The sequence below is a fragment of the Punica granatum genome, chromosome 8 (assembly GCF_007655135.1).
Source record: "Punica granatum isolate Tunisia-2019 chromosome 8, ASM765513v2, whole genome shotgun sequence".
Classification (NCBI taxonomy): domain Eukaryota; kingdom Viridiplantae; phylum Streptophyta; class Magnoliopsida; order Myrtales; family Lythraceae; genus Punica; species Punica granatum.
In genome coordinates this window covers 25543223-25570726 of record NC_045134.1, presented here as the reverse complement: position 1 = coordinate 25570726, position 27504 = coordinate 25543223, and the positions used below count along the sequence as shown (strand labels likewise).

Below are 27504 nucleotides of genomic sequence, written 5' to 3'. Positions count from 1 at the left end.
ATAAAATAAATATATATGTGCATTAAATAGTTGCATAAATGTAAATAAATATACAATTAATGCACATTAACAAATATTTATCAAATATAATATAATAAATATATATTAGGGAATATATATGTACATTAAATAATGGAGTACATGTAAATACCTATACAATTAATTCACATTAACAAAATATTTATCAAATATAATATTATAAATAATTTATTAGGGAATATATATGTACATTAAAGAGTGGAGTACATGTAAATACCTATACAATTAATTCACATTAACAAAATATTTATCAAATAATAGAATAATCTATACATAAACTTGAAAACAAGTCATTAAATAGTGGCATAAATTTAAATACACATACAGTTAATTCACATTAACAAAATATTAATAAAATAATAAAATAAATATATGCTCAGGAAATATATATGTGCATTAAATAGTGGCATAACTGTATTTACAATTAATTCAAATTAACTAAATATTTATCAAATAATAAAATAATAAAATAAATATAATTAAAGGTAATATATATGTTCATTAAATAGTAGAATTAATGTAAGTATATATACAATTAATTTAAATTAAAAAATATTTATCGTATAATAAAATAATAAAATATATATATATTCAGGAAATATATATGTGCATTTAATAGTGGCATCAATGTAAATATATATACAATTAATTCACATTAACAAAATATTTATCAAATAATTAAGATAATAAAATAAATATATATTCAGAAAATATATATACATATATATCTGTTGGAAATACAGACGTCATGCATACATACAATCTACTTTGATAATTGCTTTTATAATTATTGGTTGACAATTCTAGATATATAAAAAAAATCTATGTTTATTAGTTTATTTAAATTTATGTTACCAAAATATAATGTACTTTATTTTATATAATTCTCCACATTTAATGTAATTATAATCAGAAAATAAGTACATTTGAAAAAAAAGATTCACTTTTTATAAATGTTTCTAATATAATTCATATAATCATTATATGGTTCATAAGAGTGCATACGGTATATCCATAAGAACATAAACATCTCTACATACGTAGAAGGTAGATATAATTTATACAGAAACTAAATAATAGTAATTATAATTAAAGAAAATATATTCAATAAAAAATTAAAGGGATACACAAAACTTATTATATAAAATGTGAGTGAAAATAATACGTAATTGTAAATTTTTATGATATTAAATTTTGTTTATAAATTAGATTGAGAATCGAGATGATGAATATGTAATATTTTACATGAATTATTTGCTTGCGAGCTCTTGAATAACTATTATCCAACATGACAATGAAACTTTTCGTACTAAAGTTGATATAATACATAAGAATAATTTTTCGGCAACTACAAATTGATTTTAATTATCATCTTCATATTTAACTTCTCATCATAAAATTTTCTTTACAAATTCATTGCAACACACGAGTTCAATATACTAGTATATTAATAAGGGAAGTAGGAAAAGAAAGCCAAAAGTTAATTTAATTACAAGGAATGTGCGTGAATTTAATGTAATGAAATATAAATTCTTAATAGTCAAAATAAAAGAGTACATAATTTCTCACAATAAGTATCGAATCCAGAATATCTTAATGATGCGGCAGAAGAAGTGGCAAATCGGTACCTCGAGAAAAATAGGTTCTGACGATCTTGTCTCAAGAGAAACGGCATCCGGAGCATAAATCACTGTCTTTGGCTTTGAAAAGACGAGATTTAGGCCGAATTCTATCGTTTATGGTCTCAAACAGGTAATTTTATGTTATTTGGGCGTTTTTACAATTTTTAGGAAATAGTTTTTTTAGAGAATATTTTATTTCATTCGTTATAATTTCGTTTTTTTTTTCTATTTAAACGATATAAGCCTAAGGGCTAAAGATAGTTGTCTTTTGATCATTCAATAAAGTTTGGAGTTACCCTGCTCTTTGCCCATTCTCGGATTCGATTCGAGTTGGATGCCAATTTCCTAGGAATTCAAAAAATCAATAGGGATTGAAGGTCGTAGTTCCGGTATTCTGCGGAATCAACGGGTCTGTGACAGGTTATTTGTGTGTACGCTGCGTCAGTTGGTATCAGAGTTAGGTTAGGAATCCAATTCGACGGCGCATTGTGGAGAATCATTCGGAAGGTGACGCTCGTGATTTGGAGGTAGTGGAGTTGTGTCGTCAGATTGAGGGGCTGCAACAACGTCTCGAGCATTACGAAGCTTGTTATGCTAATAATGACGACGAGAATGGCAATTCTTTTCATCGCAATCGTGTTTCTGAATTAAGTGACAATTCATTTACGCATCAAGTCAACCGACAGAATCAAGATCTACCAATGAGAAGTTTCAGTTTCATGCCAGCATATTACTTCGAAAACATATCATATGATGAAGCCAATTCAGTTTTCGATATATATCCAAATGAAGATCAAGAAGAAGTTACAGAATTTGTATTTGATGATCAAGGAAAACCAACGTTTGTTGTCAACAAATCTGTATTAAAGGATATTGAAGGTGATAAACTTTTTCATTATTGTGCTTAAATTGAGGATATTCTAGATGAAGAAATTTTCAATGCAAAGAAAAATGTATAGATGCTTGCGGTGCCGATTTCGACGGTTATTCAGTTGCCAAAGTTGGTCGAAATGCACAGGACTTGATCAAGAAAGTAAAGATTCAGTGAAAGTGTTTATTGGCTAAGAGGTATACGGAATTTTATGTGCAACGAATTAAGAGAAAGAGTTCGCAAAGAAAAAAAGGCATTCAAATGGCAAATGAGAAAGCAGCATAAGCATATTAATCTCTCTATTCGTGAAGATCAAGGTGATAGCTCCGACGATGACAATTCGATGGCGAATTTTCTCCATCCATGAGAGAATGATGCGACAGAAGAAGTGGCAAATCAGTATTTCGAGAAAATAGATTATGACAACCTTGTCTCAAGGGAAATGACCTTCAGAGCACAACTCATTGCCTTTAGCTATGACAAGACGAGATTTATGCCAAATTCCATCATTTAGGGCCTCAAATAGGCAATTTTATATTATTTGTGCGTTTTTACAATTTTTAAGGAATAATTTATTTTAGAGAATATTTTATTTCCTTCGTTATAATTTCATTTTTTTTCTATTTAAGCGATGTAAGCCCTAGGGTTTAGATAGTTGTCTTTTTATCATTCAATAAAGTTTGGAGCTACCGTGCTCTTTGCCCATTCTCGGATTCGATTCGAATTGGATGCTAATTTCCTAAGAATTCGAAGAATCAATAAAGATTGAAAGTCGTAGTTCCGGTATTCTGCGAAATCAACGGGTTTGTGACAGGTTGTTCGCGTGTACGCTGCGTCACTTAATTACTAAGCAAATTCATACGCTACTACACTACATCTTCTCTGATAATTCAAAAGCATTTTGGATTAAGTTGAACCTAAAACCTAGAAAATTTATTTCGAAAAAAAAAATGATAGCAAAATAAATATATGTGGATACCTCTTTATTGTCATTTTGGGAATATATAGCCATGTGTATATATATGTATAGATCCAACTCATTTATCTGATGGTCTTCTAGCTAGTATTTGGTGGGGTTTTGCTACGTAAATATCATGACTTGTTAGGCTAAATTGCCCATTTACTTTTTGGTACTCTATGGATCAATAGTTGAGGTCCTTACTGCAATTTACTATATTGGGTGCCACATCATATATATATATATATATATATATATATATACACACACATGCATTGGACCTAATGATACATTTTACACTCATCTCAGTATATCAAATTTTCCCTCAAATTTTTCGTTTGCTTTATTATTACTACTTTTTTTGCCTTTTCTTTATATAATATATATATATATATATATGTGTTACTAAAATATAATCCTTGATTTTGTGCTATGAAAAACCTCTGTTTGTTCAATGAGAGTTTATCACATAGAATTTTTACCATTTTTTGCCTCTGATCGAGTGTCTCTTTACTTATCTTCTTTAACGTGATACATAAACAGGGGAAAGGATGAATTTAATAATCCTTTGGTGCAATAAATTGATCAAATATCACTCTCTATGTTTCACCATTACATATTCTCCAAAAACTAAATAAAAAATTAGATTATCTACCAAAGAAAAAAAGAATTAAATTAATCAATCTACATTTCTTTTCTTTTTTTCAGGTAGGCTATGCAAATTCTTTTCACAAAGTAATAATGATGAGAAAATAAAGCAAAGAAATATAAACATTCGTATAACTTGCATAGACTATATGACTAATTTGAAAAACATTACATATTTCATGTTCTCTATCATCAATAATATATTAGGTAATGTAATTTATAAAAATGCAACTGAAAATATTATAAGTTATCATTTCACTGCATTTCTAAATCACAAAAAAGCAAACAAGAAGATTATTTATTATAAATTTCACCTTTCAAACCATAAGCTAGCTTAGAGGAAAGTAATCCACAACTACAAGCATTTAATGAATTCTAAAGTAAAGAAGTTTTCATCATTGAGATCCATTTGGGTATTAAGAAATATGTGATCTCAACATATATTATGATAAAATTTTATTCTTAAATTTCGAGAAAACTACAAGGAATAAGTGTAGGACTTGCGCGCCTAACAGAGCAACAGCGGAAGCAACGGAAAGTAGAAAATTCAAAATTTTCTACTGCACGAAACCTATGAACAGGATCATACTAGAAGAATAGAGGCAGAAAAGCGTACCTGGGCGTGATCTTATCGCGCAGAACTGATATCGGCTCACCAAACCAAGAACTCCATATGTCACGCCTCTACCGGTATCGACACCAACTGCATTGACGGAACTCCAGGAGTAGCGCTGCTAGCGGCCTATACCCGAAGGAAGGCCTCGCACAAGATAAAACTTTTAGACTAATGAACCCAAATATGGCCCTTGAGCAAGTTGTAATCATATTACAACTTACTGAGATCGAATTGGGAAATTCTTGAACCTGAATATTGATGCCTTAGAGCATGGACCTAGGTGCCTATTTATAGAGCTTTGGAAAAGGGATGGATGGGTTCTCAAATCGATGTAAGATTGCCAAGAGTAAGTTCTCTATGTGCCATTTGTCACATCCTTATTTGGCCAAGCGGCCGGCTTCCCTCCATGCCACGTGTCGACTTCTCATGAGGCCACATATCATCGTATGATCGCACCAAGTGTCGACAACTTGTTAGGCCACCTGTCATCATGTGATTGGACCACATGTCGTCATATGATTTGTCCAAGTATCAACTTATAATTTGGCCACTTATCATTGCATGACTATGCTACATGTTGACATATGATCGGTCCACTTGTCATCACATGATTGGTCCAAACGTTGTTACCCGATTCGCTCCCTTATTCAATCCATTTAATCTAATAATCGAAATCCAATCAATCGAGAAGTTTAATTTCATTAAACTTCTAATATTTCCGTCTTGTGCTTAACCTTATCCAATCTATATTAGATGATGTTGCCTTCATCATCCACTGATTCGGTCGTTGCATGTGACCTTGTAGGCTCCCAATTATATTGGCAATAATATCGAAATCTCCATTTCGACATTACAAACAGTGAGCGGTATCTAGCAATGCATCACTATTATCCAAGCAATCGGAAAGTCAACTGTTGGATGAACCTATGGACTATGTTACCGTGCAACAATGTCCCTTTGTCCTCTATACCTCAATCTAGCCCAAGGCATGGTCGATGTCATCCTTTGTATGGCTCAATCTCTTTTCTTAGTTTCGGGTAAGTCTGTCAGAGCAAATGAGCTTGATATCTCTACATTGACTCATTTGGGTGTGCGCATACACTTCCAGACTTCTCCCACCAAATGGCCCAATGAGATATCGCTCCCATTACGAAGGATGGACAAATCATATCTTGGTCACTCACATTCCGCTCCATGCTCTGTGGCATACCCAATAACTGTCTTTATAACCAAGCTGTTATGGTGGCGTTTGCCAACATCAAAGTATATGATATTACATGTAGGAATCCATGGTGAACTCAAGTCAAAGGACCTCTACACCATAGTCACTATGAGAACTGTTAATCACAATCTTGTAACGACCATGTAGTAGTCTCGTGGCGAGTCAGTCCAGTACGCATTACCTTTAATGCATACCTATGGTGTAAATTGATGTCTCTATATCCATGATATGTGAGATTTGGTCATTAATCACCATCACATTAGCCTTGCTGCATTATCGTCGTCTTAATTAACAATAATACTTCGACCATGGACGTTTAGGAATATTGTTCATCATTGATAGGATCTCACAATTAAGTCATACTTGATACCTATCGAACCTACTATCCAAGGACGTTATCCTGTAAAATGAAAATGCAACCACACGATCACAAAAATGTCTCATGGTATATAAATGTCATAATACAGAATTGATGACATATTATCTCTAAGGCACACATCAATCCCAATAATCTCCTACTTGCACTAGAGTTAATCTAGCATCTCACTTATGCCCACAGACCTAGTGTGCACTTCAAGCTTGCGCTGTGGAAGAGGTTTCGTATGTGGGTCAATAATATTCTCATCCGTTGGTATTCTGTATACCTTCACATCTCCTATGTCAACAATTCTATAGATGAGATGGAAGCGCGTGAGTATATACTTGGATCACTGGTGAGACTTGGGTTACTTAGCATGCACAATGGCTCCATTGTTGTCACAATAGAGATCCATTGAATCTGCAATGCTAGGAACTACGACAAGTTCTGTTACGAACTTCTTGATCCAAACGGCATCTTTTGCAACATTAGAGGCAGCAATATATTCGACCTCTGTGGAAGAGTGGGCTACTGTCTCTTGCTTGGAATTCTTCCAACTGACAGTACTTCCATTCAGGCAAAACACATACCCTGACTGCGATCTACTATCGTCCTTATCAGACTAGAAGTTAGCATCGGCGTAACCTCTTACAACGAGCTCTTCTTCACTTTCATTTACCAAGAACATTCCCTTAGTCCTTCGTAAGTACTTAAGGATGTTCTTTACAGCGATCCAATGTCTCTCACCTGGATCTGATTGGTACCGACTCGTCATGTTCCAAGCATACGAGACATCGGGTCGAGTACATAGCATAACATACATGATGGATCCAACAACTGATGCATATGAAATCCTAATCATGTGGTCCCTCTCCTCTTGAGTAGAAGGACTGAGCCTTTGAAAGGCTTATGCCATGCAATATAGGCAACGATCCTTTCTTAGAATCATGCATGCTAAAGCGCCGAAACACTTTGTTCATGTATGCACTTTGACTTTGGCTAAGCATTCTCGTGGATCTATCTCTATAGATCCCGATACCTTGCACGTAGGTAGCTACACCTAAGTCCTTCTGTGGGGAGTCCACCAAGGCGTCATGTAGATATGGATACTGGGAGCGACTTAACATGGATCCAATGCGATGCTCCATGCACAAGCTGTGGCAAGGTATGCTATACCCCTCAACCCAGCATTTTAAGTTGTCTGCTTGTAGCTTCACGGTCACGGGTTTAGGATAAACTAATGACTTGTTAGGTATAGTCGGGTTATAGGATGCAGTTTCACGGCATTTGAATGTAATATTATATCTTTTGCATTTCTGGGGTAATTGATCTCTCAGTGGTATCTTCTAGATTATTGTGGCTTTGTCTCCTGAATATTACCTTTTTTTTATATGATATTTTTAATCGTTTCCTTTTCTGATATTTTCCTATGAGTGATTAAAAGAAACATGGCATCTCCGTTTTCATATTCAATTTTTCATCTTTAGTATTGTTGAATATAAGTATTATCTTGCATTAGACTTGTTAAAAGTTAATCCTCAAGAGATAAGTAGTTGGTAAGAGGATCATGAAAGACGTGTAGAAAAAGTCTTCTTCATGAGGATATTGCCTTAGCTTTAAGAGTAATGATGTAAAAATTCACACTGATATGACTAGTTTCTATAGGGTGCCAACCAAGTAGCAAAATAGTTCCACCAAAGGACTCATTGTGCAAAGAAGTTCAAAGGACTCAGAGGACCGGATACTGCCCAACATGCCGGCGGTGTGGCTATGAGATTGAATATGCAGATCATAGTTCCTCTATGGGGGTTCTTGCAAGAGACGAACTTCATCTAAGAGCTGCAAATGGATCATTGGCCGAGTTGAATGTTTTTTTTCGGGTAGGAATTCTGCATTGATAATATATAAAATGCTGCTAGCAGTAAAAGTGATCATTTGGCTGAAGCTAAGGTCCAGCCCAAATTTGCCAGAGCCAACCCAAGCGATGCCTAGCTTGGTGAGCAAGCTTGAACATATTTAATCTCAAGCAACTATAATTAAAATTAGAGGTTTCTGACAATGTATTAGATTCTATGCAATTCATAATTATATATTCTGCTAGTTCCGTTTATAAGCATGCCGCCATTTCAGCTTATACGTTCCCAAGCATGGCCCTGAAGCCCCCTGCCTGCAAGGCTTGGGCTTGGTTGGCTCCTGGCGGGAATAGACAGCTGGCCTCAGCATAATATTCTTAACAAAATGTTGATTAGTTCATGCTTTTGATTTGAAGGTGTGCCTATGATCAGCAAGGCCTGCTTCTGAATACTCTTGCAACGACTGATGGTATACTGGGTCTAAGTAGGGCCCCAGTAAGCTTACCTTCTCAGTTGGCGAGCCTAAGCCTGATTAATAATGCCGTAGGCCATTGTCTCACCTCAGATGCCATCGGAGGTGGCTATATGTTATTGGGTGATGACTTTGTCCCTTACTGAGGCATGTCATGGATACCTATGCTTAACAGCCCTTCAGTGTAAGTTCTAACTTTTCTCTTTATTTTGCACGTTTTTTGCTGCACATTTTTTGAACATTTTTCTAGAAGCTGAATTCCTTTTCCAATTCCCACCACCCCCCAACCCAAAACACTAAACCAACACCCAAAAGCTATATATTCCATGCTTCCACATTTTGTGTCTAGGTTTTTTCAATGGTTTTCATCTCACTGTCTTAGTCTGAAAGCTAATAAAATACAGTAACATTTTAAGCTTTTCCAATTTCTTGTTTCAGTTGGGAAAAAAATAATCTTTTGAGTTTTCTAAGCAGTGAGTACTTATTTCATCGATGTCTAGAAGCCAGAAGATCCTCGAATACTATTGTGGACTTGTTAGCCAATCATTTTCCTATTTTGTGACAACCGGCAACTATTCCTATTGCCACCGATCCGGTGTTTCATGAACAGAAGAAGCACATCGAGATTGACTGCCATTTCGTTCGCGATCATTTCAAGTAGGGTCGAATTTCTATGCTTCATGTCTCCAGCAACCTCCAACTCGCAGATATTTTTACGAAAGTCTTGGGTCGTGATCGTTTCCAGTTTCTTCTTTGCAAATTGAGCATTCTTGCCATTCCTAATCCAACTTGAGGGGAGTATTACTATATCTACGGGGCACAATCATCGAATGTATATTCTATGTATACTACGTACCAATTCTTTCTATTCCATTGCCATTCATCTTAGGAAATAGACAGAGTATTTTAGGCAGCATGGTGATCTGGGTGGATTGCTGTAATTTGCCCTCTTAAACATTTTTTCCTCGTACTCGTTTTTGTCATTGTCGAGAAAGGGAAAATAAAAAATAAAAAGACAGTATTTTAGTTGGGCAGAGTTTGTACATATACGTGTATTGTTTTCCTTGATGAATGTGAAAAGAATTCTTCCATTGTCTTTCACTTACATATTTCATACGTATTCGCGACAACGTTTTAAGATATCAGAAACTACAGCATCAATCGGTGGGCCCATACTCGAATCTTTTCCATCTACAGAAATTTATAGTAGAATACCTCTCAAGAGAACAAGAGCATGGAGATCTGATTGCATTAATTAAATTGCTCGTGTCCCATCAAGAAATTTGGAAGTCAGGTGATAAAATAGAGAAAATAAAATTGATGGTGACATGTGACTTTGTATACTATAGTCGGGCCAAATGTTAAATTAATGATTTATATATGAACTTTCTACTCTCTCTTTTTTTTTTGGTCAAAGAATTATCTACCCTCGTGCTCAAGAAATCGAGGCCTTTTTTGTTAAAAAATAAAATAAAAGATATATATTTGTTTCCCTTTCTAAACGGGAATATTCGGGTTTCGTCCTACTTGGCCTCGTGAAACACTTGCGAATTCACGGAACGGATAAGCCAATGGAAGTTTGTGTCCGTTGGCCCGATGTGGATTTAAACTTTGTTGGAAAGTGTGCTCGATGAATGGAAAAATTGGAGTCTGAATCTTCTCAAACTATGAAGCAAATGCAAAAGAGACTTTTCGTATGGTTATGAGTCAAATTCTACACAATTATTTTCGCGACAAGGTATCTTCCAAGCTAAGTATACAATAGGTTAATTCATGGGTGATTTGATATGAATCGAGGAAAAAAAAGCATGCATACGCGTAATAATCGTTGTGTTTAGTGATCCCGTATATGATTGAAAAAGCAACAATCCTCAGACAATTAAGTTGCGGAAGAAATAGATATGAATGATATAACCTCGAAGATACAATCATTTAATTTATATTTTATCTACCAAAATAAGATATTTATCCATAAAATTTGACAAACTATGAAGCACCTTGTGTATTAATAATCATCACCACATCTCTGCTCAGATGGAATAGTTTGTTTGATCATCACCACATCTTTTATCTTCAATAATTGGTCCATTTCAAGCTAGGTGCTCCAAGTCACCTAGTGGCTAGAACTTGTACACATATTTATTTAGTTTCCATGTAGAATAAATATATACATATACATATATATATATATTTATTTATTTATATCTTTCACCTGGTCCGACTGCCGTTCGTTGCAGTTTGTGGTCTGTGGTTGTTGTTGCTGCTCCGCCGCGTGCCACTGCTGCTACTGTTGTGCCACCACCGCTTGGCGCAACCTCTCCGGGAGCCGGCCCAGATCTGATCAGTGCTGATCAAGATCTGACCAGATATGGTCGGATCTTGCTCGACCCGACCAGATCTGGTTGGATCCAGATTCGGGTCGCTCGGGTCATATTCAACCCTACCGGACTGGGTCGGACCACCTGGTCAGCAGGGCCATCGGCTTGGGCACGACATCCCGACCTCCTTTCCTTTTCATTACTCTTTTATAAAGAGCTCCTGCGCCTGGTTACCGGCCCAAGATCCCTCATTTCACTACTCTTTTGTGATTTCCTCCCGATACCACAGAGGAGTAGAATTCGATATGAATGATGGACTGGACTGAAAATCCCCTTCACATTTTTTTTTTAACTGGGGTCTGTATAGAATGCTTGTAGGCTTACAGTGAAGGATGAACTACTTCAATTGTATTGTGATCACCTGGTTTGGTTATATCACACATATTTTCCTATCAAATCAACCTATTTTGGCAGTTGATAATACTATGGTAATATTTATAACAATCGCTTCTATCATTTTAGAATTTCAATGAGTTGATAATTTAAATTGCAATCTTTCCTTATTTTATTCCTTTTTAATTGGAATTATTTTTTACTTGGTAATTTAATTGACTGTGAATCCTTCCTGAAAAATACATGGTCAATCTTGAAAATTCAATATGTTTATGAATTTATTAATTACTAATTTTCTTAATTTGCTATCAATTATATTTATCTAATAGAAAACATCAAATAACTCAGATATGTGATGGGCAAAGTTTATGAATTTGCTAATATCCCCAACTCTTACTCTCTGTACTTATGATCTTTAAGTTGGTTCTTTTTTACTTTTCTACTATTTCCCGTTATCTTGCTTCTCACTGTTCCTCCATGTGACCAAAGAAATGACATTCTCTACAATCTTTGACACTGTATTTCTCTATGCAATTTGACCGTCACCTATCATATCTTTTTCTTCTACCAAATCAGAATTTCAACCATTTCAGTCAATCTTTCAAAATATTCCACGGATTTGAGGGATTTGGTCATTTGTTTTTACCCTAAATAGAGTATGAGTTAGCTCATGCTCTTATTGCTATCGAATTCAGTAATTGCGTATCTTCTATATTATTGGTAGGTTTGTCAAAGAAGAGAAGTAGGGAGTCACAAAGCAAACATTCGAGTCGAATGAGAGATTTTGATGAATATGGAATATTGCCAGTGCTTTTGTGTTTTACATGTCCATTGGAGGTTTCAACCTTTTATTACAAAGGAGGAGTGCGAATGTTTTTTGTTTTATTTCTTTCTTTTTTTGTATTTTATGAATTTCCTGATAGTCTAAGATACAAGAATATGTTGATATATTTTGTCTGATGCTGCTGATTTTCTATATATTTGTAGTTCTACGGAAATATAAGAAACAAATGCCATGTCATTAGACTAAATGATTTGAGATATGTAACCTGATATTTTCATCTATGCTTTTGAATGATAATGTAAATATGATAATGTTATAAATACACACTAATCCATCAATGTGCTTAATGTAGCACTGATTATATTAATGCGGCCATAGCGATGCGCGGCGGGTCTACATTAGTTATTCCGAGGGCTGATACAGATGATTGTATGAGGTGGATTGGGGTGAAAAACTACATAAAAATTATATTGCACAATATCTTTATATGTGTGTGTGTGTATATATATATAAAGATATATATCGACTTGCATTGCAGAATCTTTTCTTACATCTAATATATTTTGAATACCTTGCCAAGCATCATATTGACTACTACTACTACGGAATTATATATATTTGTATAAGTAATAGGACTGAAAATAAATGTCCTAATTTTATTTTTTCCCGTCATGAGGGAGCCGATGAGCTAATAATGATAGGAAATCAAAGCGAAATATAGGATACATAGAACCCACTGGTGATGATCGAACTTGAGACCTTTTGGTGTCTGAGTCGTAGACATCTTCTGCGACTGCACTAAAACATCTTCCTTTAAATGTCTGAATTTAAACTAGCAAACGATAAGTAGGCTTCAAAAGAAGATGATTAGCCCTAGAACATGACATGCCATACTCCTCTGTCATATCCAACTCACACGGCAACATTCCATGGGGTAGTTCCCACTTGAAACAATGCACCAACTGTGCAGCAACGAGTTGGACATTTATTAACCCTAGCACCATTCCAGGGCAAATTCTCCTTCCGGATCCGAACGGGATGAGCTGGAAGTCATGTCCTTTGAGATCTATATCGTTGTCGATGAATCTCTCAGGAATAAACTCTTCAGCATTGCCTGACCAAATTTTTGGGTCTCTCCCGATAGCCCCAACATTCACAATGATCCGCGACTTCTTGGGTATATGATATCCGTTGATTACTGTATCCTCCTTGCATTCGTGGGGAAGTAGCAGTGGCTCAACAGGATGAAGTCTCAGGGTTTCCTTCACTACCATCTCTAGATAGTTTAACTTCATTAAATCTGCTTCCTCAACCATCCGATCCATCCCGACAACCGTATTGAGCTCTTCCTGGAGCTGAGCCATCACATGTGGATTCCTCAGGAGTTCCGAGAATGCCCAGTTGATCGCGATTGACGAGGACTCGTAGGAACCTGTGATCATATCTAGTAGGATAGCCTTGAGGTTGGTTCGGTTGAGTGAAACTGTAAGTTTATTGTTGTCCGTATCTAATGACTGGTTCATCATGGAGAGTAACACGTCCACAAAGACTCCGACGCTTTCTGATTCCACATCATTTCTTTCGTGTTCGTCAATAATCTCCTCCAGCACTTTGTCAATGCTCACATGGATTTCCTTGGACCGTTGAGTTATTCCCTGGGGAAGCAACACCATGTATACTCAGAATGAAAATCTGAATTATCAACTGTAGAGAAAGAGCAAGGGACACGCTATATCGAAATGGAGAGATCATAGCAGGATATAGACACAATTTTAAAAAAATTCGAAAAATTAATTAGTACCTGAAGATCAAATGCCCGGAATAATGGCACGTAATCAGCAAGATTAAAGGTACCAGCTAAGCGTAGTCCCTCATGAATAATAGCCTTCAAATTGGACCTGTCCTTGAAACTGCTCCCTAAGATCATTCTAAAGGACATGTCTCCGATAAGCTCCTCCACTAGCGCGCTAACGTCCACCACCTGGTCCGCCACAGCAGCCTCCTTGATCTTCCTCACAATATGGCAGAGCCCCTCCTTCCTCATCGCCCCAAAGCGATCAATCTTCGATGGGCTAAAGAGTTGCGAAATGCATAGTTTCCTGACATTCTGCCAGTAGGGCCCATAGTCTGTGAAGGCGATGCCCTTCCCGCTGTAAAATACGTGCTCAATGGCTAGGGTTTTAGGGCGGCCTGCAAAGGCCCGGTCATGGGTTTTGAGGAATAGCTCAGCGGCTTCACGGGACGAGGCCACGATGGCAGGCACAGTGCCAAGATGGATGGACATGATGGGGCCATATGTCTTGGCCAGTTTGCGCAGACTTTGGTGGGGCAGTTTGCCCAGCATGTGGAGGTTTCCGATCACCGGAAGCGGCCAAGGACCCGGCGGCAGCTTCCTGGCTCGCCAGAAGTAATGGAGAAGCAATTGAAGAGCTCCGAGGATAGCAAAGAGGGTGGCCACTGATGTATAAAGATCCATTTATAAAATTGGTTATATGCAATTGACTCTCAGTTTGAGAGCTCTGAAGTGTTATTATATATATATATATATACACACACACACACATAAATTCATCATCATCATCATTATTATTATATAGTAATACATAAAAACTCGTCCATATGATGCTTCTGGCAAGTGTGAAGATTTTCCTTACACAGACGCATGCTTTTGGTGCTTTTTTGGTTTTCATTTTTGTGTCTTCGTTGTCAAGTTTTTGACAAATAGAAATTAAGTGATCCATAAAGACAAAATTCAGATTCATTTCATCACACCATAATCTATCTTTCACCTTCATTTTCTAGGTTCGAAACTCCTTCGACCTTTCCCCCTTTTCTCTCTTTTTTTCTTTTTGACCTTTTATCCCGCAAATTATATCAAAAGAAAAAGATCTTTTCTCCTACAAGTTATAATGATCATATTTAAATCCTTCTTATCTATCGGGGAAAAAAAATCCTTCTTTCTTTTTTTATTTATTTATCTTTCCCACATTTAAATCCTTATCTTTCTTTTCCTTTATTTATTATTCTATTTTAAATGTCTTTTTTACTAGTATATATAATATAGATATATAACATACATATAACACATATATATATTATAGTAAAATTTTAAATGAAAAAGAGGGAACGGCACGAAAAATTTGAGAGTGACTATATGACAAATTATTTTTTAGTAGTTTACAACAAATTATATAAGATACTGTATAAATATATATAAAGTTGAAGATTTTCATATAAAAAATCATCATTAAACATTTAAGTGTAATTAAAGATATAATCTTACTTTCTATAGTTCTTAAAAATAAAAAATAAAAACTAAACCCGCAACGTAGTGCGGGTCTTCATACTAGTATTATTATTAACTCTTTTTTTTTGCTGAATATAGTATTATTATTAACTAAGTGGTGAAACAGGTGGCTGGCCACCATTTACAAACGCACACCTCTTTTTTTTTTTTTTACTTTTCCCATTTTTTTGGAATATATTTTATTTTCGGCAGGCACCACCTATTATCACCTATTATTTAGAAACTAATGAACCCGATGCCCAATAAATGATAAACCTCTCCAAATCGTTGGCTCCATTCACATGAGACTTAAACCTAAGAAAAAACTAGTCAAATCATTTGAACCAACTAATATTATTTCATTTGAACTTTTTTTTCTTAACCTTGAACCAACTCAAACCTGAAACTATATTTAAAGAAAAAAGTGTCCCACCACTTGAACTAACTCACATTATTTCATTTGGACTCTTTTTTTCTTTACCATTTGATATATATTTTTATTTCAGTGTACGCCATTTATTATCTCTTTTGCTATCTCCCTTTCTCATTTTTTCAAATCCGACCCAAATAAGATATTAGGTAGTTTGGTCAATCCGTTAGGCCAAATGATCTGATCATTACAGTAAGACCACTTATTTCCAAAAAAATATTTTTTTTTCACAATTTTTATTATGAAAAATTAGAAGAAATATTTTTTTGGTGAAAAGAAGAGGAGGAAATTTCGTATTAGAAGTACCACATATGCACCAATTTTTCCCCCAAAAGTTAGGTTTTGAGTAGGAAACATTTTCCATCTCCCTGGGGTATTATTCTTTTCTCTTTTTCTAGTGTCTACCCTGATGTATTCAAAAGTCTAATAAATTATTGACTAATTTAGTTCGAGTCGAATCGCCTTTTAAGAAATAAAACTCTCCAAGTCAAGAATTTTATCCATTCATAAGATGCAAACTCAAAATTTTATTTAAAGAAAATAAACACCTAACCGCTTTAATCGTTTATTGGTATAGTGGCATTTATTCTAGACTATCCGCAAAAAAGAACCAGCTTTGCTGAAACAATCGGGTAGTGATTGAGGCAAAATATTGAAGGGGCTGCGTTTGGACTAAAGGGCTGCTGGGCTTAATATGTGTTTTAAAAACTCGGTCTTCCGTTCGGCTCGGTTTCAAAATATTAGAAATGGAAACCAGAAAGGAAATTATATGTAAGGGAATTTTGTGAACCGAATCAAACCAAACCAAACCAGTAGATGGGGGGAATCCACCATATAAGAGTTTTATTCTTTAGTGGGCCGATTCGGTTAGACTGAATTAGTCGGAGTTCAATAAACTTTCGGATACCAGAGTACACACGAAAAAGGGAATCAAATTTTTTATTTGTTCCTAATAGTGTAATTCGTTCAAAGGATTATAAGAATAGTACATATACACACAGAAGACGAGAGTTACAATTCATATATAAGGCTTAAATGTTTACCCGTGCGTGTGGTTTATCACGTTTTATTTGATGTTGTTTAGCACGTTTTATTTGATGTTGTTGCCACGTACTCTTTTCCGACCAATATTTGTACTAATGGATAAATGTGTCCCATGATGCACAACTAGACCACGTCAAAGGACTGTAACAGTTCCGTTGAAAATTGCATGCGCATATACTTGTCCCCTATTGTGGTTGTCCCCTAATTCTCATGGTCTCATGTGTTATAAATACCGAAAACATGAGAATTATTGTGCTTGTGCCGAATAGATTAATGCTTGTCCCCCGGTACATCCAGCTCAGAGGACACGCGTAACATGTGACGTTACCAAATTATGCATGTATAATACAAATTTCCTAATAGTGGAAACTCACTTTTTTTCTTTTTAATAAAAAAAAGTTTATGAGTCTAATATAATGAAAGTGTATATCACTGCATTTCATCTATTTTCCTTGAAACCCACTCCTCCTTGTCTCTTCAGGTTATTGATCACATGAGATGTTTGCCATTCCCGGGGGGATTTAGCAAAAAATCAAAGCTAAATAATTTTGGCCATTCAGTTGACAATGGACAAGCACACCACAAAAAAAAAAAAAAAAACACCTTGCATGCGCATATACTTGTCCCCTAGTGTGGTTGTCCCCTAATTCTCATGGTCTCATGTGTTATAAATACCGAAAACATGATAATTATTGTGCTCGTGCCGAATAGATTAATGCTTGTCCCCCCGTACATCCAGCTCAGAGGACACGCGTAACATGTGACGTTACCAAATTATGCATGTATAATACAAATTTCCTAATAGTGGAAACTCACTTTTTTTTTCTTTTTAATAAAAAAAGTTCATAAATCTAATATAATGAAAACACTGCATTTCATCTATTTTCCTTAAAACCCACTCCTCCTTGTCTCTTCAGGTTATTGATCACATGAGATGTTTGCCATTCCCGGGGGGATTTAGCAAAAAATCAAAGCTAAATAATTTTGGCCATTCAGTTGACAATGGACAAGCACACCACAAAAAAAAAAAAACACCCTAGTGCGACGGATATTTGCCGACGTTTGGGTAAGCGTCAACTAAGGTAAGGCAGGTTGGAGTCTTCAGCGACGTCTCGCTATGGGTTGTCTTGGTTGACCTTCTCCCGATGCTTACGAAAACGTCGATACGTATGGGTCGGGAGAGGTACTATCAACGTGCTGCCAGTTGAGTGGGAAATTTCTCGCTCACCCCGAGCCAAAAATTTGAAGCCCAAATTAAATCTTTGTGGTCATGAACCAAATGCGTACTGACAACAAGCTGTCAACGTACTGCCAGTTCGTGTTCAATATGAATGTCTATGAGGATTGGATTGACATCAACTCGTCTAAAGGTGAAGAAGCTGGGATTCAAATGGCTTCACAATGTTAACTTGTCGAGGCTAATTCACACATAGAAACTTGCATCTTATGATCCATTTTTATTTACTTCACAAGTATAACAAGTTTTCTATAAGAAAGATGCAAAGAACGCGGGATGACATCATGTTATGGCGAAAAAGTCAATGGATTTGTACATGAACGGATTTGAAGCCCATTTCGAAGAACATCACGATGATGACATATATGCAGTGTACTAATTTTTGTGCAAAAATATGTTTTCTAATTTAGTTTGAAACTTCCATGTGCGCAAAATCTTAAATTAAAAAAAAAAAGTCGCACGGGAAATTTCTCACCCGACCAAAATTTTGAAATCCAACCAAATATGTATTGGCATGCTGGGAATATGTTGACAGATAGTGTCCAAAATATATATATATATATATATATAATTAGGTTGACATTTACTCTTCACAAGTTTTAAAGTAGAATCAAATGACTTCACAATAGTTAATCAGTCGAGGCTTATTCATACATGGCAACTTGCACCTTATGATCCATCGTGACTTCAATCAAATATTAAATGATACACAAAACTAATTATATAAAATGTGAGTGAAAATAATACGTAACTATAAATTTTATAGAAGATATGATTTTTATTCTTTCATTAACTAAAGTTACGAATTTTGAAATTTTAGGATATTAAATTTTGTTTATAAATTAGATTGAGAATCGAGATTATGTATATGTAATATTTAACATGAATTATTTGCTTGTGAGCTCTTGAATAACTATTATCCAACATGACAATGAAATTTTCCGTACTAAAGTTTATGTAATACATAAGAATAATTTTTCTATAACTACAAATTGATTTTAATTATCGTCTTCATATACTTCTCATCATAAAATTTTCTTTACAAATTCAATTCAACGCACGAGTTCAATATACTAGTATATTAATAAGGGAAGTAGGAAAAGAAAGCCAAAAGTTTTTTTTTTAATTACAAGGGAAGTTCTTGAATTTAATGTAATGAAATAGAAATTTTTAATAGGTCAAAATAAAAGAACACATATTTTCAAGGGAACTTTACAAATTCAATTCAACGCACGAGTTCAATATACTAGTATATTAATAATGGAAGTAGGAAAAGAAAGCCAAAATTTTTTTTTTTTAATTACAAGGGAAGTTCTTGAATTTAATGTAATGAAATAGAAATTTTTAATAGGTCAAAATAAAAGAACACATATTTTCTTACAACGAGTATCGAATCTGAAATGTTTTAATTACTAAGCGAAATCATACTTTACTACGCTACTTCCTCTCTTATAATCCAAATGCATTTTGGATTAAATTGAACATGCAGCCAAGAAAATTTATTTCGAAAAAAGAATTGATAGCAAAATAAATAAATATATATATATGGACAACTCTTTATTGTCATTTTGGTAATATATAGCCATGTGTATATATATGTATAGATCCAACTCATTTATCTGGTGGTCTTCTAGCTAGTATTTGGTGGGGTTTTGCTACGTAAATATCATGACTCGTTAGGCTAAATTGCCCATTTACTTTTTGGTACTCCATGGAACAACAGTTGAGGTCCTTACCGCAATTTACTATATTGGGGCCCGTGCCACATTATATATATATGTGTGTGTATGTATCGGACCTACCGATACGTATCACACGCATGTCAATACATCGAATTTCCCCTCAAATTTTTCTTTTGCTTTATTATTGCAACTTTGTTTTTGCCTTTTCTTTATATACTCTCTCTCTCTCTCTCTCTCTTTCTCTCTCTCTCTCTCTCTCTATATATATATATATATATATTACTAAAACATAATCTTTCATTTTGTGCGATAAAAGACCTCTGTTTGTTCGATGAGAAATTGCCACATAGAATTTTTACCATTTCTGACCCCTAATCGAGTGTCTCTTCATTCACCTTCTTTATCGTGAGACATAAACAAGGGAAAGGATGAATTTAATAATTCTTTGATGTAATAAATTGATCAAATATCACTCTCTATGTTTCACGATTACATATTCTCCAAAAAATAAATAAAAAATTAGATTATCTACCAAAGAAAAAGAATTAAGTTAATCAATCTCTTTTTTTTCGATAGGCTATGCAAATTCTTTTCACAAAGTAATAATGATGAGAAAATAAAGCAAAGAAATACAAACATTCGTACAACTTGTAGAGACTATATGGCTAATTTGAAAAACATTACATATTTCATGTTCTCTATGATCAATAATATATTTGTTAATGTAATTTATAAAAATGCAACTGAAAATATTATAAGTTATCATTTGACTGCATTTCTAAATCACAAAAAAGCGGACAAGAATATTAGTTATTATAAATTTCATCTCTCAAACCGTAGGCTAGCTTAGAGGAAAGTAATCCACAACTACAAGCATTTAATGAATTCCAAAGTAAAGAAGTTTTCATCATGAGATCCATTTGGGTATTAAGAAATATGATCTGATCTCGACATATATTATGATATGATTTTATTCTTAGATTTCGAGAAAACTAAAAGGAATAAGTTGATAAAAGAAGTGTATAGACATGAAAAAAGATTTACAGAAGGTTAATTTCATGGTAATTATAAGTTTTTCATTGATAAATCTCACACGAAATCCCGGACTTGTATTAAGAAAAATTGATCATTAACGTGCCGACTTTCTTACAATGTAATATCTTCGGATGTTTGGTTCATGGGAATCGAAATTCTTTATTTTTATCAAAGATAATGTAGTGCAGAGGCGCGCACCTTCGCCTAATAATCAATAGGTTTCAAATTTGATACTCCTTATGAAACTAAGGATTTCTATGAAGTCCTTCTTTTTGAGTGGTCATCAATCAAGAGCATATAAGAAAATCGAAATCAGAAAGGAAATTATATGTAAGGGAATTTTGTGAACCGAATCAAACCAAACCAAATCAGTAGATGGAGGGAATCCACCATATAAGAGTTTTATTCTTTAGTGGGCCGATTTAGTTAGATTGAATTAGTCGGAGTTCAATGGACTCCCGGATACCAGAGTACACGCTAAAAAGGGAATCGAATTTTTTATTCAGTCGATTTTTTATTTGTTCCTAATAGTGTAATACGTTCAAAGGCTTATAAGAATAGTACATATACACACAGAAGACGAGAGTTACAATTCATATATAAGGCTTAAATGTTTACCCGTGCGTGTGGTTTATCACGTTTTATTTGATGTTGTTGTCACGTACTCTTTTCCGACCAATATTTGTACTAATGGATAAATCTGTCTGATGATGCAAACTAGACCACATCAAAGGACTGTAACAGTTCCGATGAAAATTGCATGCGCATATACTTGTCCCCTAATTCTCATGGTCTCATGTGTTATAAATACTGAAAACATGAGAATTCTAGCGTAGAGGCGCGCATCTTCGCCTGATAATCAATAGGTTTCAGATTTGATACTCTTTATGAAACTAAGGATTTATATTAAATCTTTCTTTTTTGAGTGGTCATCGATCAAGAGCATATAATCAGTTAACACTTACACCAAGCCAGGGTTCGATAGGCCAAACTTTTATGCCATATCTAAGTAGCGGTCAGCATCCCACAACCTGAAAGCAATGCATTAGCTTAGCTTAATTAGCCTCACAAGAACAAGCTTGAACAATAATATCTAATTAACAATCTCCTTCTCGTGCTGATGATGGAATCGGGAATAGGTTCGAGGAAAGTATTGGGTCACAGAGGGCACGGCGGCGATGATGGAGACTTGGTTTGGACGAAAATTAGCAAATCGATGGGGGGAAGTGGTGATTGCTGTTATGGGCTTTTGGACAAGAGAACAAGGGAGCGTCGGATTTGCGAATCCGAGCTCAAAAGGACAACCAAACGGAGGAATGCGCATTCCTCCAAATTGGGCCGAGTGTTCAAGCTCGGTTCAGCCGAACCAACCGGACCAATAAGATTGGACCGGGCCGAACAAAGTCAACGATTCCGCAGCAGTGAAGAAGTCGACAGTGATCAGAGCAAAGTTCCGAGCTTTTTCCCTTTGTTTGAAATCTCTCCGGCGACGACTCCGACTCGTTCCATCAATCCATTGACTTGACTTCCAAGCTTCCCTCCCTTCTTCTCTTCTCTCCATTCCACACTGCACCATCGCAGTGGAAGACGAAGAAGAAGGCGGAGGAGGAGACTGCCCAGAGGAGAAGCCTTCTTCACTTGAGTTGAGAGATCACATGGAGTCTGACGATCGCCCACCTCCGTTGAAGGGCGTAGTGATCATCACTCTCCCGCCACCGGACAACCCTTCTCTGGGCAAGACCATCACGGCCTTCACTGTCTCCGATCCCGCCCTCCCCTCGATTGCCCATACCCCACAGACCCACAGTCCTGAACCTCGGAATCATCTCCCGGTTCACCTGCCGCATAACCCTGCGATCAGATTCTCCCTCCGGAGGCTCCTCCTCGGGAACCCGAGAGCTATTCTCGGCTTTCTCGGCATCTCGCTCTTCGCCTTCATCCTCTACTCCTCTGTCTTCTCGAGTGCCCTTCGGGAATTGCGGGGTCGCGAGGACGAGGACGGGCCGAGGTCGTTCATCTTCCCGCTGCTCCCGAAATCAGGTAATGGGGCTGTGTCGGGCGGGGACGTGGAGCTCAAGCTCGGGAGGTTTGTGGGGTTTGAAAGCCACCGGAGGATTGCGGAGGCAATTGGCGGGGGTTTAACAGATGCCCGAGGGTCCAAGCTCAATAAATTGGCTGCTTCCAAGAACAATATGGCTGATTCTTCTACGGTTTTGCCGGTTCGGGGTAATGTGTATCCTGACGGGTATGTGCCGAACGCATTGCTAAATTTGGTTTCTTGCTATGCCATTACGAAGTTTCTCTGTTCAGTCCATTTGGAGTTTTAGCACATACCTTTCTCGATTGCTGAGTGAAGAACCACTAAATTCAATAGAAGTGGTTTCTTTCATTATCTTCCTTCTTTTATCTATCTGTTGTCTGGGGATTCTTGCTGAGGAAGATTGGTGGGGAATCTCCTTTTCTAATCGATGGATAGCTTGCCTGATGTTACTCTTTAGGTCATTGGTTATAGTGAATTATATTCAATATTAAGTTGTCGTGAGAGCGAAACTAGGATGGCAAACTGGTATCAGAGAGAGTAATTCAAGTCCAGCACCAACCCCGTGTTCAGTAGGAAGCAAGCACGTTGATTGTGTAATTACATGGGCTAAATTGGATGATCTTGTATGTTATGAAAAAAAGATAAAATGAAGTATCCTGTACAGTTTTCCATGAGTTCATTCTTGCCTTCATCCAGTGGTTAGTTACAAAGACTCAAGTGACATTATTGTTGTTGGTACAGACTGTATTACACTTATATGCTTGTGGGGAGTCCACCAAGACGGTATCATGTAGATATGGATACCGGGAGCGACTTAACATGGATCCAGTGCGATGCTCCATGCACAAGCTGTGGCAAGGTATGCTATGTCCCTCATCCCTGCATTTTAAGTTGTTTGCTTGTTGCTTCACTGTCACGGATTTTTATTACACTAATGACTTGTTTGGTATAACGAGGCTATAAAAGGAATGCAGTTTCACAGCATCAGACTCTGATATTATTTCGTTTGCATTTCTAGGGTAATTAATTGCCCCTAATGAAGCCATAGTTCTCTATTATGTGCACATTTGACCTATGAGCAGTATCTTCTAGATTATTGTGGCTTTATCTTCTGAGTATTACGTTTTTGTTTTTTGGGTGTGTAATATGATATTTTCAACTGTTTCCTTTTCAGAAATTTTCCATCGAGTGATTGGCATCTCCATTTTCATATTCTATTTTTCATCTTTAGCATTGTTTAATATAAGTATTTCCCTTTTATCTTGCATTAGACTTGCGAATGATAAAAGTTAATCCTCAAGAAACAAGTAATTGGTAAGAGGATCATGAAAGAAGAGTAGAAAAAGTCTTCTTCATGACGATTGCCTTCACTCTAAGAGGAATGATGTTAAAATTCACACTGATACAACCAGTTTCTATAGGGTGCCAACCCTTTGTACAAGCCAAAAAGTAGCAAAATACTTCCACCAAAGGACTCATTGTGCAAAGAAGTTCAAAGGACTCAGACGACCGGATACTGCCCAACATGCCGGCAGTGTGACTATGAGATTGAATATGCAGATCATAGTTCCTCTATGGGGGTTCTTGCAAGAGACGAACTTCATCTAAGAGCTGCAAATGGATCGTTGGCCAAGTTGAATGTTGTTTTCGGGTAGGAATTCTGCATTGATTATATATAAAATGCTGCTAGCAGTAAAATTGATCATTTAGCCAAAGCTAAAGTCCAGCCCAAATTTGTCAGAGCCAACCCAAGCAATGCCTAGCTTGTTGAGCAGGCTTGAATATTTTTAATCTCAAGCCACTTTTAATAAAATTAGGATTTTCTGAAAATGCATTAGATTCTATACAATTCATAATTTACATATTCTGCTAGTTCAGTTTCTTTAACTAGGCAAGTCCAAACTCAGTCTTCTTTATGAGCATTCCCCCATTTCAGCTTATATGTTCCTAAGCATGGCCCTGAAATCTCCCTGCCCATTAGGCTTGGGTTTGGTTGGCTCCCGGCAGGAATAGGCAGCTGACCTCTACATAATATTTTAAATAAAAATGTTGATTAGTACATGCTTTTGATTCGAAGGTGTGCCTATGACCAGCAAGGCCTGCTTCTGAATACTCTTGCAAAGACAGATGGCATACTGGGTCTAAGTAGGTCCCCAGTAAGCTTGCCTTCTCAATTGGCGAGCCTTGGTGTGATTAATAATGTTGTAGGCCATTGTCTCACCTCAGATACCATCGGAGGGGGCTATATGTTCTTGGGTGATGACTTCGTACCTAACCGGGGCATGTCATGGATACCTATGCTCAACAGCCCTTCTGTGTAAGTTTTAACTTTTCTCTTTATTCTGCTACATTTTGCTGCACCTTTTCTGAACATTTTTCTGAAAGCTGTTTTTCTTTCCCAAATTTTTCCCCCAAAAAGCTATATTCAATGCTTCTACATTTTGTATCTAGGTTTTTGTCAATGGTTTTATTTAGTCTGAAAGCTAAAAAATACAATAATTTTTTAACCCAACTTCTTGTTACAGTTGGAAAAGAAAAAGAAAACATCTTTTGAGTTTTCTAAGTGAATACTGTTTTGATCGTGTGTAGAAGGTCTTTGAATACTATTGTGGACTTGTTCGTCAACCATTTTTCTATTTTCTAGGAATCTTCTGTTAAATATTCGATTACCCATGTGCTCTCCATCACTTTTATCTTTAAATGTTTCATTGCTAACAGCTACTTAATCATTTATACAGCTCAAATATTGTTTCCTCTGATCTTCTTTTGCGTACAATTTGACTTAGTACACACCTCGTCCATGCAGGAACTTCTACCACTCAAACATTGTGAGAATGAAATATGGGAGCAGCCCCCTCAGTTTTGGTCAGCAGGATGGAGAAGTTGGTCGGGTAGTCTTTGATAGTGGGAGTTCTTATACGTACTTCACTAAGCAAGCGTATTCCCATTTGGTTGCCTTGGTAACTACTCGTCAAAATCTTCGACCATAGTTAATCAATTAATATGTTCACTATATCTAACGTGGTTTGAAAATATTAACCATTGATGCAGCTCGAAGAAGTCTTGGACTCGGGACTTGTTCAAGATGCGTCCGATCATACATTGCCCATTTGCTGGAGATCTGAGCTCCCTCTGAGGTATTACTGTACAAGACATGTCTTCCCCCCCTATGGATCAGTAACAGGAAAGAATTTGTATGCATTTTTAATGTGAAGAAATCATGAAATAAGAACTGATAGACATTCTCCTCCATTAGAAAGTAATTTTACTTTATCGAGGCTGTAGTTAATGAAGCTTCTGTTTGAGGTGTGCAGGTCAGTGAAAGATGTTAAGCATTTCTTCAAGACTATAACTCTTCAGTTTGGGAGCAGGTGGTGGATTCTCTCCACAAAACTTCACATTCCTCCAGAAGGCTATTTGATCATTAGTGTAAGGGCTCTATGAGATTCCATATTGAAACAGGGGAAACGTTATGCGCATCTTCAATCCCTTAAAACGGATAATTTTGATATTTACAGAACAAAGGCAATGTGTGCTTGGGTATCCTTGATGGCAGTGAAGTGCTCAATGGATCCACCACTGTAATTGGAGGTAACACTTCCATTCCGTTTTTGTTTCCCAGACCGCTGATCATAAGCATTTTCGGCGTCGTTCCTAGTCCTACTGTTTTTGTCTTCTGCCAGCTAAGAAATTGTACGGAATGACCAATCTAGAGAGTAAACTTTAATTATTTACCCCGTTGACAAACATCAGAACCTGGACAGGGTGGCTATTTCCTCCAGTTCTTGTGGTGCCTAATTGTGATATACTGCTATGGCCATTTTCAGATATATCGTTGCGGGGGAAACTGGTTGTGTACAATAACGTGAACGAGAGAATCGGTTGGGCGCATTCAGATTGTATCAAGCCCCAGAGGTACAAGACACCGCTCTTCTCCACGTGATCAGAATTTTTCTATTTAGTTCACATGCATATAAAGATGTATCTCTCCGCTTTGTGAATAACCCTTTTCTTCATCCCACTCTATCCCCTCTTCTGCTGAAATCGCAGTAACTTACCAGCTATATTACTTTATCAAACGTATACCTACCATGGTTTTTCGTAATGCGTACACTATATTGACTTGCCTGTTGGCATGTAATTTTACATCCTCGTGCCTGGCTGGCTATATATACGAGAACTTTTTGTTGTGATTATTATGTCTTTAAATCTTGTTCTATACAACGAACCTAATAAGTTTTCCGGTCCCGAGAGGAAAGGCCCTGCTGTAAAATACTATCCGGGGATGTTTGCTCTGTTGAAAAGCATAAATTGAGTCTTTCCAGTCCCGAGAGGGAAGGCCCTGCCTGCCGTAGAGTACTTCCCGGGGATGTTTTGCTCAGTTGAAAAGTATATATGATATCTGATGGGATTGCGGTGCGATACTGCAATGTAAATATAATGGCTGGGATGAAACTGCTGGCCCAGAAAGTCCGCTCTGAACCAGGTTGAGTCTTTATATACCGTTTAACTCCGTACTTCGTCTCTCCCTACATCAATTGGTTCCCTCACTACGTCAAATTTTACCTCAAACTCCGTACTTCATCCGTCACTAC

At 36.3% G+C, this 27504-nt stretch overlaps 2 protein-coding genes across 3 annotated transcripts; one reads left to right on the top strand and one right to left on the bottom strand.

Moving 5' to 3' along the window:
- Positions 1–12652: 12652 nt before the first annotated feature.
- LOC116187261 (cytochrome P450 CYP736A12-like) lies at positions 12653–14684 on the bottom strand. Its single transcript, XM_031515919.1, has 2 exons — positions 13956–14684; positions 12653–13809 (listed from the first exon to the last, which is right to left on the bottom strand). The coding sequence occupies exons 1-2, from the start codon at positions 14628–14630 to the stop codon at positions 12982–12984; spliced, it is 1503 nt and encodes a 500-aa protein (XP_031371779.1). The 5' UTR covers positions 14631–14684; the 3' UTR covers positions 12653–12981.
- A 7623-nt stretch (positions 14685–22307) lies between these two features.
- On the top strand, positions 22308–27105 carry LOC116188964 (aspartyl protease APCB1). Of its 2 annotated transcripts, XM_031518421.1 has the most exons (10): positions 22308–23113; positions 23651–23768; positions 24331–24560; positions 24987–25054; positions 25136–25226; positions 25716–25869; positions 25961–26046; positions 26224–26338; positions 26428–26500; positions 26737–27105. In XM_031518421.1, exons 1-10 carry the CDS (start codon positions 22524–22526, stop codon positions 26850–26852), a joined length of 1641 nt encoding a protein of 546 aa, XP_031374281.1. In that variant the 5' UTR covers positions 22308–22523; the 3' UTR covers positions 26853–27105. The 2 variants fall into 2 exon arrangements, with proteins under 2 accessions (XP_031374281.1, XP_031374280.1); XM_031518420.1 differs by having other exon boundaries at positions 22309–23113; positions 24987–25226.
- Positions 27106–27504: the final 399 nt, after the last annotated feature.